At 42.9% G+C, this 13,913-nt stretch overlaps 1 protein-coding gene across 4 annotated transcripts in view; it reads left to right on the top strand.

Moving 5' to 3' along the window:
• The window catches only part of ROBO3 (roundabout guidance receptor 3), a 384,723-nt gene that overhangs the window by 301,190 nt on the left and 69,620 nt on the right, over positions 1 to 13,913 (top strand). For all 4 annotated transcript variants that reach the window (XM_075190388.1, XM_075190386.1, XM_075190387.1 and 1 more), the window contains one exon: positions 8,016 to 8,342. In XM_075190388.1, the coding sequence (XP_075046489.1) occupies positions 8,016 to 8,342 (327 nt within the window). The remainder of the gene's footprint in view (positions 1 to 8,015; positions 8,343 to 13,913) is intronic.

The following is a 13,913-nucleotide window of genomic DNA, read 5'->3' as shown; positions in this document are numbered from 1 at the left end:
TAAAAGCGCAGTTTTCCTGTCGCAGGTACCACTTACCTTTTATAAATAATGTGCTGCAGGTCTCACGTTCCGCCCCTTGTCAAACTAATAAAACATTTCCTGGCAGATTGCTCTTCAAAGCATTAATTTATTTGCAGAACTGTTTAGATGGAGTATTATATTACGGTGTGCCTTTCAAATTATTGCATATTTATGGCAAGGTGCATTTTGCCCCCCGCTGTTGAGTAATATAATAGGTGCAGACATTGAATGTTAATATTTGTTCTCCTAGTGACAGGCAAGGAAACACTTTATTTTAGACCCCGGGCAGTAATATCTGTCTCTGTGACTTTGAAGGGCAGTTACTGTGACAGCCTGGAACCAATTCTCCGTGTTTTGTTATTAAAATCCACCGTGTTATTTTTCACTCGCTACTCTTTTCTTCTCTGTCACACAACACATTTCACGCAGGGTGAACATGGATCATTTTGCGATGACCTAATGATGGAATGATCTGTGTGTGACATTAATTACAGTATGAAATGTGTCGGGGTTATGGTGAAGAATGTGCTTGGTCTTAATTGCATTTCACATCTAGTTTATTTGCTTTACCGTGTGTGCACAGTAGCGGGGAATTTGCTCATCGTGCGGCGCGTTCCGCTTTTCCAACCACTTAGCACAGGCATCATCCAGGCCGAGAGCCAGATCTGGCAGAGCTGAGCGGAGGTGACTGTGAAACAAAGACCTGGAAAACTGGTGGTACGGTTTGCCAAATAAGTCCCACCGTAGAGAAGTGTTTTATAAACAGTGTGTGGCTTATTTACCAACACAGCTGCAAGCAACCGTTTGCAATTAGACTTGACTGCTATTTTGCAGCAACCGTTCAGCAATTAGACTTGACTGCTATTTTGCAGCAACCGTTCAGCAATTAGACTTGACTGCTATATTGCAGATTACATTATTTTAAGACAGCGTAAAGAGCATCTGTCAGGTTGTTACATAGGTGTTTTGTTTTCTTATTACTTGGAGCCTGAATCCTGACCATTGCAGGGGTTGTGCCAAAGTGTTGGGGAGCGCCTTGGATTTCGTGGTGTTGAGATTTTTTCCTAGTCAGGGGAAATACTTCTATTCTGCAGAACATGTTGGTGCTATGTAAATAGAGGATAATAATAATGAATAGAAACAGCGACCACACTGGCTGGTTTCTGTGGGGATTGATCTGTCTTCCTGGAGCCAGATGGAGCTGTGTGACGTTGGGGTAGAGGGCAGCGGGGGGCCGTTGTTATTAGGTTACACATGGACAGCTGACAGGGCTGTAGCAGGCAGACTGCTGTGCGGTGTCACCAGAAATATGTCAGGTTAAATGGTCTTTTACATTCATGACTTTATTTGACCCTCTGCCTGAGTTCACCCTTTGAGAAACGTGTGAGATATGAAAGTGACCATTATACGAGAGGACACCTCTCCCCCCCACCCCCTGCTGCACAGCGTGAGTACAGAGACCTCTGTGAGATGATCCTGAGAGATCCGGTCCATATCGCATCATCTCTACCGTCTCCGCAGGCCACAGCTTTCTGATGAACTTTCCTTGTTTCCTGTGACTGCAGCCCTCAATCTCCGGCAGAGCCAAGAGTCTATAACACATTATACATCTGATGTTTTCTTAAATAATGTCTTTCCTAGAAGCCTCCTGCCCCGGCCAGATTTGTGTTGTCTGTAAGCTTCCCAAAAACTGCAGGACAGAAGTTTAGGATAGGGTGGTTGTTGTATAATGCTGGTACGTACATTATTTGACATTAAACCTACAGAAAGCAGATGCATCTCATCTTCTAACACTAGTCATTACTTTACTGACGAGACTGACATCATCTAATGATATCTTGTATCAGCCGAGTGTCACTATGATTGTATTCCAATGTTTCTGTTATTTTTGTACCTATTACCGCCAGATTATTCTCCGTCTCTGGTGTTACCCACTTATTTCAATTACTCTCCATATATACAGTATTGTGTGTCCCTCGAAACAACTGGCCTAACCGATTCTTCTGAATATCTGCCATCACAGGTTAGGTCAGAGATGGTCATGCTCAGTCCTCAAGAGCTACCAACAATTCATGTTTTCAGGATTTCTTTATTCATACACAGGGGAGTTCAAATATTTTTCTGGGTCAGTAACTATCCCACATCTTTCTGTCAAAAGAAGTCCTAAAAACATGATCTGTTCGTAGCTCCTGAGGACTGGGATTTAGCACCTCTGTTAGGTCTTGTGAATATCTGACATCATAAGTTAGGTGTTCTGAATATCCGACATCATAAGTTCAAAATATCTGACATCATAATTTAGGTGTTCTGAATATCTGACATCATAAGTTAGGTCTTCTGGATATCCGACATCATAAGTTAGGTCTTCTGAATATTCGACATCATAAATTAGGTCTTCTGAATATCCGACATCATAAGTTGGGTCTTCTGAATATCCGACATCATAAGTTGGGTCTTCTGAATATCCGACATCATCAGTTAGGTCTTCTGAATATCCAACATCATAAATTGGGTCTTCTGAATATCCGACATCATAAGTTGGGTCTTCTGAATATCCGACATCATAAGTTGGGTCTTCTGAATATCCGACATCATAAGTTGGGTCTTCTGAATATCCGACATCATAAGTTGGGTCTTCTGAATATCCGACATCATAAGTTGGGTCTTCTGAATATCTGACATCATAAGTTGGGTCTTCTGAATATCCGACATCATCAGTTAGCTCTTCTGAATATCCCAACATCATAAGTTAGGTCTTCTGAATATCTGACATCATTGACTTTAGTAGGGGATATTTTTTTTAATAACTATTACTTCTTCCTGAGTCACAGACGCCCTTTGTTCTTCTCTCCTCACGTATACGGTTAGTCATGTTTCTCCTTTATTGTGAGATCTGTGGGCAGGGAAATTAGTCATCAACGGGAAGACATCTCATTAAATCATACATCTTCTAATACTCCCACATCATTTACAAGCCCAATGTGGCGACAAGCAGAACAGGTTTACCCGTTTTTTAATTTAATTCTGAGAATTATAACATTAATGCTGTCTCAAGTACCCAAAACAGCCCCTGCAATCATGACCGGTCAGAGATTGTATCATTTTACAATACAAGAGTTTTGGGAACACATTTATAGAATACATTTATACATGTATAAACAGCTGAGCGCGATATCCTCATCTTTGTCAATCTTTGTCCTAGATAATATCGCTATGGTGGCCATGTCAGACCATTCCTCAGCTGTTACGCCAGAGAGAGAGATATACAGTAGACAGGAGCTGCAAACACCAGTATAAAGTCACTTAGTAGGGCTTTGGGCCACAACGTGTGACCAGTATGATCTTATTAGGTCATATGGCCTATATGTCCCACGGCACGGAGTCTTGCAATGTTTGCTATTGTGTCACTCGACTGACGCCTGGTTGATAGTGGAAGAAAACGCTGTCCCAGGCTTCCAACCAGAATCTCGTAGATCGTTCGAAGAGGAGATTTGTATCTGTAAATATGATGGTGGTATTTGAGCTTTTCTTTGAGTGAAACACAAATATGTTGGGAATCACCATCCTGTGTTGTGCCACTATTCCTGACATAGACTATTGGTACAGTAGGTCAGCCAGCAATGGTATGAACCGAGCTGCTTAATGTTCTAAAAATAATGCATCACTAATTTAGAAAAAAATATGTTGTCTTTTAAGAGCTTTAGGGGCCTATTTAATTATTTAATGGGTTTTTGCCTCATTAATTATCATTTGTCATCGCAAAAATGACAGATGACTTTTCGGCTCAATTTAATATACAAGTCCTGTCTGGACAGCGCGTCTGATAGGAGGTGTCCCGGTGATTACTGTTTTTTTATTGACGACTCTGGGTTCTGACGATGGGTCTTCACTGCGCATGCGCGACATAGCTGTTACATTTGCGGTAAAGAGCGCAGGGGAGAGAAGCGACGCTGCTGGAGATGGATCCGAAGATCCCTCTCCTTCATTGGAGTCCAGAAAGCAAATCTGGCGGCTTTTTTGTTAATAAAGAAAAATATTCCGTCCGTTCTATACGGAGATGTGTGTACACAGATATCTAACGGGCACAGAGATTTGGCCATAAAATCAAATTATTTATTTGATGTGCACTGAAGGCTTCTACACCCTTGTGTTGAGGTCACGAGAGCAGGCGCTGCCGGAGGCTGGAGTGGAGTATAGAGACAAGAAGCCGCTGGAGGGTACAGGGTGGAGATGATGATTTGAAGCTTCTTCTGTAATCTGCTTTGTATTGAAGAAATGGGCATTATTAATAAATGTGATCCCTCTTTAGATCAATAACGTGCTCGGGGCTGAGAGTTTTCTCGTATCCCAGTGTCCAGGGGAAACCTGTTCCATCTTCATATCTCACCTTACATGTAGCTGTACCCTGCTGTAGATGTCACTATTGATTCCTTCTTATTGTCACTTCTGCACCTTGTTAAAAATCAAATAGTTTTTGTTTTGTATTATTGTACTTGTAAATGTATTTAATGCTCTGGACTTTTTATAGATCCCCATTTTATTTCATACCAAAATATTTCTTTCATGTTACTAATAGGAGATAGAGCACAAGAAGTGTTTAAATAATTTTTGTTTGTTTTTTTAACATAATCCAGCTTGTCAAGGCCCGGATGTAAATTTTGTGCCTCCATCCTTCCCCTTTATCGCCCTTCACGGTCCCAGCCCCCACTGCCTACTAGTTTGATGGAAATAAATACATAGAAATAATACAGCCCATGGGTAAATGTTTAGAATATGTAAATGATTATTAATATGCAAATGAAAAATACTGATGTACAAAGGGAGCAGATAGCAGCACTTCCACCTCTAGACTTGGGTAAAATAATAAGTCCTTGATAAAAGAAACATCTCCTCCTTAATAAATAAAGGCTTATTACATACATACGTAGTTAAACCTGGGTAAAAAATAACACATAGTGGATTTTCATGTACAGATTACTTCAATTAAGTAAGGTAATCAGACGGGTCAGGTACATATATTCACTTGGATTCCACGGAAGTTAAGCCTGTGATACATTCAGAACAAAGACCAGGCTCCGTGTTTACTGTATAAGATCACTATGAAATCTTTCCATCTGTCGAGATGAACGTATACCGGTCACCGACATGCTGCGCAGGCCGCCATTTTGAACGAACGTTAATGAGAGCACAGGCTATACGTTTACTAAGAACCAGTGATATCATTGAGGTGTGAGGCATAATGCGAATATATTGCATATTGACTCATCTCACAGAAGGGCTGCATGTAAGGCAATGGATGCATTTATAGTCAGACGTTTTAGCGGATAACGTGTTATGGGTCAGGAGAAGTGTACGACTCGGCTACGCTGCAGGGGGGAAACATATTTACTGATGAATTCCCCAGCTATATCTACTACACAGAGATGTGTGTCAGCCGCTGTGAACAGCCAGCTTGGTTTGAGGCAAATACGTCTTTTTAATGTGACTCCCTGCGCTGCTAATGAGGCAGACGGATGAGGAACCATCTCGGGTCATGTAGCGGAGGTTTGGCTTGTTCAATAAGCCCTGAAGCAGCTACTCACCCTGCCACTGACCAGACCTCCTACGGTCTGTGTGACTGGCCTCTCCGGAGGCCGTGCCTCCTCCAGCCAGCCAGGAACGCAGGCCTGTCATGGCCTACAGACAAAGCAGCTTGACTTAATCATTGGTGTCAGACAGCCCAGCTTCAGTTTGTCAGATTGGGGTCAGGAAAGGCTTGGCCTGACGCACTAAGGGATGTAGGCCCGACCATAGAGGTTCAGTCCACAGATTGGGATGCTGGCTACCGGCTGTCGCTCAGAGGAGCAGTCATATTAGAGGATAAAAGCCTTTATTTAAAGTGTTTTGTTTTCCAAGTAAGCCGCACAACACTGGCGTGTCGATTGCTTCAGGGCTTTGCGTCTACAGATTGTTTGCCGCCTTTTCTGCAAATGCTGGACCCTCGCGGGCCACTGGCACCAATATACCGCAGTGCCTACGTCATGCCTGCGTGATGTCACTAATTCCAAGTGAGCTGATTGGCTGAATAATGGTTCCGCTCACAAAGTGCTCCCACTGTGTGTAGGCGACTGTACGAAGGCGGTTTGCGCTAGTACAGATGGTATCTAAAAGCAGCAACCTTAAGTAAATGATATTTACATAGAGACAGAAATTTCAGATGTGGTTCTTATAACCGCTCTGCTGTCTGTAGAGCATTTAATTAGAACATGTTTGAAGTACAGTCTTGTTGTGGAGAAGGATTGCAAGCTCGACATGTGGCGATGGGATGTATCTCACACCATATGGAAGAATTGCAAACATCACACTTGTTCTTACCGTCTTAATGATGACAATTTCTCCAGCTACAAAAAATGCAATATCTGCTCAATTAAAACCGCTCATCCTTTCCACCCACTTCTTTTCTAATTACATTTGTAGCTGGAATTGATTGAAATAATTAGCTACACTCTATATTGATTGTATTTTTTATTAAACCTGATTTCATAGCCTCACAAAACAATATTGAGACACACTGGAGATTCAGATTGTTCCACAGTGGATTCCAGTGATCAAAATCTAAAATATGCTGTACTAAAATTGTTAAACCTTGTGAGTAAAGGGGCTTAAAAATTTGAAACCAATTTTTACATTTTATAGAATTTTGGCTGTTCAATGGTCATGAACATTTTTCTCCGCACATCATGTCATGTCCTGATATACTCTTCTGTTGGAGGACCCTGCTCCTTCCACTATATAACTCTCAGTCTGTGGCTTCCTGCTGCCTCCATTCCCCTCCTCATATCATGTCACTCATCTCCTGATATACTCTGTGCTGCTGGGGATCCTGCTCCTTCCACTATATAACTCTGTCTGTGGCTTCCTGCTGCCTCCATTCTCCTCCTCCTCACATCATGTCACTGCCCCTGTCACATGCAGCCCTGTCCTCACTAACACATCACCCATCTCCTGATATACTCTGTGCTGCTGGGGACCCTGCTCCTTCCACTATATAACGCTCAGTCTGTGGCTTCCTGCTGCCTCCATTCCCCTCCTCACATCATGTCACTGCCCCTGTCACATGCAGCCCTGTCCTCACTAACACATCACCCATCTCCTGATATACTCTGTGCTGCTGGGGACCCTGCTCCTTCCACTATATAACGCTCAGTCTGTGGCTTCCTGCTGCCTCCATTCCCCTCCTCACATCATGTCACTGCCCCTGTCACATGCAGCCCTGTCCTCACTAACACATCACCCATCTCCTGATATACTCTGTGCTGCTTGGGACTCCCACAGTTAGTGTTAGACAGAATTCATCACAGGGCCAGCCTCCTATTGGATGCGCTGTCCCTACATGGCTTCTATAGTAAATCTCCATGTTATTTCATCTGTTCGATGCCCCTTAATCTTGTTGATGGTGTAACCTTTTCCTGTTTTAGACCAGTAACATTTAATAGTGTGCTTACGATATTGTGGTACACCCTTCTTAGCATTACTACTCCTTTGTAAATACAGACAGAAAATGTACTTAAAAGATCAACTTTCCATTTATCTTCTTTAATGTATCATTTAGTGGCCCAATATAAGTTTTGTAAAGAAAACTTGCCAAAGTCAAATTACTTTGGATAATTCATTGCGCTAATCAGCTTTTAAACCTAGAAACTACTTTTAAATCCTCCTGTTAGTGATGCGTATGGATTATGTGTTTGTACTATGCTGCAATAACTTCTGGTTGTGTTCAAATTGTTTATCAGACATGTCCTACGACAGATGTTAATTAATTAATGTACTCCTAGACAATGATATAAACGTTTATAGAATAAGGACATCGTGGGACAGCGGTTCTCGCAGTACAGATGTTGTATGTCCTGTTTCCCTATAAACAGGGATTTGCTTTAATAAATAGAAGATATTTGGTCGTCTTTAGTGTCACAATGGAGACCGATATTGATATGATGTTTCCTATTTATTTTTAGGATCCCGACCTCGTTTGGAAGATTTCCCTCCACGGATTGTTGAGCACCCGTCCGATCACATTGTCTCTAAGGGGGAACCGGCCACGCTGAACTGTAAAGCAGAGGGTCGCCCCACGCCCATCATTGAGTGGTATAAAGATGGGGAGCGCGTGGAGACCGACAAGGACGACCCCAGGTCCCACCGAATGCTGCTGCCCAGCGGTTCCCTCTTCTTCCTTCGTATCGTACATGGACGGAGGAGTAAACCCGATGAAGGGATTTATATCTGTGTGGCCCGGAACTACCTGGGAGAATCGGTCAGCCGGAACGCATCTCTGGAAGTAGCATGTGAGTTATACATCTGTGTTATTGCTGATAGCATGTACGGGGGTCTTATTATACCGTCACTGATGGTAACCAAGGGTGTAAGTCAGGAACTTGTGCCAAATTAATGCAGTTTATTAGCAGAAACGGTTATTGTTTGGAGTGTAACTGATTGTAGTGTTGGACTTTATGATGACTATGAGCTTATAAAGGTTCTTAACAGGGGCTGGCTGGGTTAGGGGGTATCTACCTTGGCTGGGTCACTGGGCTATCTGCAGGTTTTTTTTCCTTTAAAATGTTACTAACAGGCTGCTGAGATCAGTCTCTGCCCCTGGGCTATAATTTGCCAGCCAGACCCTGGTTCTTGTTTAATACCATCATTAGGTATAAGCTGCTAAAACCTAAACGATGTGCTCATTACATGCCCTATGACCTCTGACACTGGACGTCTTCTACCCAATGACGTTTCTCTGGTCCGCAGAGCACACAATCTAAAGAACAGTTGTGTAAAAACATAATGAGCAAAAGTACTAAGGGCAAATGCACATAGATACATAGACTGAGAATCTAAATGACACCTGCACAATAATACTATTTCATATATAGATGTATGAATGATATAGTAACACATATACACAGCACGTGCAGTGAGAAATCGGTTCCACAAAACATTTGTTTAATTTGAAGGTGTAATACGGTATAAAGCACTTTAACAAACCCATGCTTTATACCAGATAAAGACAACTTGTGTTCCCTCAGCTTCCACGAGACCCAACTTTTTCTTCTAGCATTTGGCTGTTAATTCACACTGAGACTTGTAGTTCCCCGACATCTGGGGCGTTAGAGGTTGCCTCTCTGTGCTTTGCACATAATATAACGGGTCAGTTGAGGACCTTGCTTCTCTCCCATGGCTGCCGGGCTCAGCTGAGCATCTCATGACAGAACATTGTGACTGCTGTGAAGAACGTGTTAGTAATGACAAGGCGCTGGCAGAGGTGCACATATCAGAGAAGACCCCTTACACAACACTGATAAAAGGGACAGAAATCTCGTTCTATTTTCTCATCCCCCATAAGGACTATAAGACACTATTGTGGCTGAGAGAGGCTGATGGACCTTTTATTGATCTCTGCACAGAAACCGTCATTTTCTGTTCAGTCTGCGGCTCTATCCATCTAGCCGACGGCTGCGGATGAGCGAGTGAGTCTCTCTATCCTCTCCCAGAAGTTTATCAGCCAAGCTTCAGAGATCTACCAGCGGTTTCCCCAGAGGACCTCGTTTTATTGCACGCTCACCGGGGTTAAATGAGAAATTTTAGATGACATAAATCAGCTGCGGAGGAAAGTGTCTGAAATAGCTGGGAGACTAGTAAATGTTTATAAATGTACTGAAAATGAAGGAAGAGCTTTCCTCATCTCCGAGGCCCAGAGAAAACAATAAATAAAAGGGTGGACACACAGATTCAGTTTTAGCAGGGTTTGATTTTAGACCTTAATTTTAAGAAATATGGCGTTTAGGTTGCTCTACTGGTAATAATACAATAATAATGTTCTAGGAGAGGACTGGACACATTTACAGATACATTTATACACTGACACAAATCATAGTAACTGGATTCTGATATAAAATTGCGGGATGCGGGAGACTTGCCGGCTCTCCCGGGAGTCCGTGAGACCGACCCGAATTTCGGGAATCTCCTGGACAAACCGGGAGACTTGGCAAGTATGGTGTTACATTTTTTGCATTTTGTTAATTTAAACTGGGATGATGATAGAAGCCGTTGGTTCTCTCGTGAAAAGCTGCGTCAGTGGGTACCTGGCCTGAAACGGTGGGTCAGAGAGTGTCTGTCGCGGTGAGGTTGAGGATATCACTTGTCCATAATCATTGTTGGACACTAGAGGGGAAAGCGGCAGATTGCTTACGTGAAATATAATTTATTTTTGTTGTTTGTATTGCTGCGTGAATATTATTATGTGCGATATAAAATCGGGATCGAAATAATGTCCATTGAAAGTGCAGCTGAAAGAAAATACAAATGTTATAGCATTGTTTAAGCAGATCACTTCGGAGGAAGCCACCATTCAATCCCTCAGTGATGTCACTGGTTCCCACTTCAGCCCCCAAAATAGCTGTTGTGTGTAAGGAACAGATCCCGTTTAATTATAAGTGCCTTCCTATTTCAGTTTCCTCTTCGGTTATCTGGCTGCAGATCGAGCATATCTCAGAACAGCCATTACTCTGTGCTGTAATCAATCAGCCAAGAGGGGTCAGAGGTCACTGACTGTCCCCCTGGCTCAGTCTGACCTCTCCCAGGCTGGCTGTTGCTCTCAATTGGATTTTTATTGTCTTTGTTACAGTATTAAAGACAATAAAAAAAACTATGGTCCTCTTTATTTTTCTTGGAATCGGTGACTTGTGATACTTGTTATTACTGAGATCGTTGATGGGCATTCAGAATATACAGTGTATTGGTGTGGGGTATGAGAGGGTATAGATAATCCTTGTGGGAATAGATTATGTGATTGTCATTGGGTCCATTTCTTCCTCTATGTATCCTGTAACTGTGCAGCTAATCAGATCAGATATCGTGGCCTATACAAGCCCTGTACCCTTATAATCTCTGTATTATAATGGTGTTATTGAATACGGTTATATTGCTGGAAACGTCTCCACATAATATTTGCAATGAAAATGTTGCTTTCGTGTTATTTAAACCATTATAGCGATAATGATGAGGAAGACAGGGCGTCATAGAGATTTTAGTTGTATAGATGGGGGGGATGTACTGCAGATTGAGCGAGATAAGCGCAGGATTGTGTGATGTGATATGTCAGCCGCTGTGAGTAATGGCGGCAGTTACTCACAATACTGGGTGCACACCTATATATCTTCATGTCTATAATGCCGGGATATTTATCTGCTGTGACCCCTGGGCCCTGTAACCTCTCTGGCTCCTGCTGAAGTGACTCCTTTGTCTTCACTAATGTGTCAGGGAGGTAAAGATCTGCAAACAAACAGGGTGCAGAGGCCCCTCCGGTGTCATATAGAGATTAATGATGGGGACACTATACACACATTACAGACAGGTCTATATCCTGCCGCAGAGATCTGCTGCTGATCCCCCTGCTTACTATACCATTTAACGGCTTTCATCTTATCCTTATTCCTCATATGTTCCTGGTCTCTGGCCCTCAGCGGACTAATGGTTCAGCCTAATGCATGTTACATGGATTCACAATGGTGCAAATATTATTGCTGCTTTTAGGAGTTTTATTTCTATTAATTTTCTATGGACATCAGGCAGGTGAAGCCAAGCCATGATGTTACTGTATATGTAGTTATTGTTATTAAGATATATAGATATAGATATATATATATATATATAGCTCTTACATATTACATGGCGGTTGACAGAGAATATGTAGTCATTCACATCAGTCCCCATTGGAGCTTATAATCTATATTCCCTACCACACAGCCACATCAATGTGTTAAGAAAGATAGCAAGTGAGAACAAGAGATCAGGTGTATGTTATAGAATTATAACTGAGGAGAAGATGACAACGTGCTTCTTCATCCTCTACTATGTATCTGTAAACATATATCTTTTCATCTCTGTACTTATAGGTCTATAAACATATACCTTACGTCTTCTCATATACGTCTATAAATATATACCTTATCTCTTCTTCCTTCCTATAGATTTATAAACACATATATGAAAGGAGAGGAAGAGATAATGCTATATATATATATTTATATATATTTATATAGATAGATAGATATAGGTAGGTACCCGGACCCTTGTTCTCCCAATATACGGAGCGAAGCCCCTATAGGACCAGATGTGCTCCCTGTATACTGAGCGATGCCCCCACAGGACCCCCTGCCCTCTCTGTATACTGAGCGAGGCCCCCACAGGACCCCCTGCCCTCCCTGTATACTGAGCGAGGCCCCCATAAGACCAACTGCCCTCCCTGTATACTGAGCGAGGCCCCCATAAGACCAACTGCCCTCCCTGTATACTGAGCGAGGCCCCCATAAGACCCCCTGCCCTCCCTGTATACTGAGCGAGGCCCCCATAAGACCCCCTGCCCTCCCTGTATACTGAGCGAGGCCCCCATAAGACCCCCTGCCCTCCCTGTATACAGTGTGAAGCCCCCATAAGACCCCCTGCCCTCCCTGTATACAGAGTGAAGCCCCCATAAGACCCCCTGCCCTCCCTGTATACAGAGTGAAGCCCCCATAAGACCCCCTGCCCTCCCTGTATACAGAGAGAGGCCCCCATAAGACCCCCTGCCCTCCCTGTATACAAAGAGAGGCCCCCACAGGATCCCCTGCCCTCCCTGTATACAGAGAGAGAGGTCCCCACAGGACCCACTGCTCTCCCTGTATACTGAGCGAGGCCCCCATAAGACCCCCTGCCCTCCCTGTATACTGAGCGAGGCCCCCATAAGACCCCCTGCCCTCCCTGTATACAGAGAGAGGTCCCCACAGGACCCACTGCTCTCCCTGTATACAGAGTGAAGCCCCCATAAGACCCCCTGCCCTCCCTGTATACAGAGAGAGGCCCCCATAAGACCTCCTGCCCTCCCTGTATACAGAGAGAGGCCCCCACAGGATCCCCTGTGCCCTCCCTGTATACAGAGCTGCTGTGGGTGATGGGACTGATAAGAGATAAATGGCGGCTTCCAGTAAATAGTTTTGCCTAGTAATGATTTACTCTCCCATCTGAGTTTATGGCTGTGATAAAATCCTTCCATTCCACACTTTATTGTGTGTACAAATGTTCTTCACACTCCACCGAGTTGTTGCTGTATTCACCAAACTATTATGTCCAATATTTAACTCTGAGCCACTGATAAGTCTGTGTATATATGTATCCAGTGCGTCTGTCTATAGACACGTTACATCAACTGCTCTAATCTTACAATGTAATCACTCTGGCAATGAGGACATTTATGTTTGTAATTAAATAAAATGTGTCTTGCTAGAAGATTGGTGGAGCTATATTCTATTATATTATATTATATTATATTATGAGATTGGTGTTGATCGTTTTGCCGATGTGGCTACTTTTAATTTGACTTTTTTTCATTTATTTATTTATTGAATATAAAGGTCTAAAATACAGGATACTTTATAAGACAAAGATTTTAAAAGCAACTGACAAAATAAATATGCACAAGACTGAGGAACATATTAGAAGTCAAGATATTTGAGAGGGGGCTTTGTAGGTAAATTATTTTCAAAGTGGCATTATAACCTACAAAGGATATGTTCCTAACGTTCCCCTTACCCTCACCAGTGCAGCCTCTCTTCCCAGTTATCTGGAACCAGCAAATCAATGTACTTCACCTACTTTAAATAGCAGTGGAGGGGGGAGGCGTGTAAGCAGGATAACTAATCACAGGTCACAGTCAAGAGATCGTGGCATGTGATTCGTCCTCCTGCTCGCTTGGGATGTTCTCCGTTTTGAAGTGGGTGGAAACAAAACAGTCTGTAGCCAATCAAATAATTTAATTCTCACAGCAGCACAGAGTATATCAGAAGATCAGTGGGCCTATTTTATGTGAGCCAGTGACCCATCTACTT

This window comes from Mixophyes fleayi, chromosome 11 (assembly GCF_038048845.1).
Source record: "Mixophyes fleayi isolate aMixFle1 chromosome 11, aMixFle1.hap1, whole genome shotgun sequence".
NCBI lineage: Eukaryota > Metazoa > Chordata > Amphibia > Anura > Limnodynastidae > Mixophyes > Mixophyes fleayi.
The sequence above is the reverse complement of the archived record's forward strand: the minus strand, read 5'-3'. Positions and strand labels throughout refer to the sequence as shown.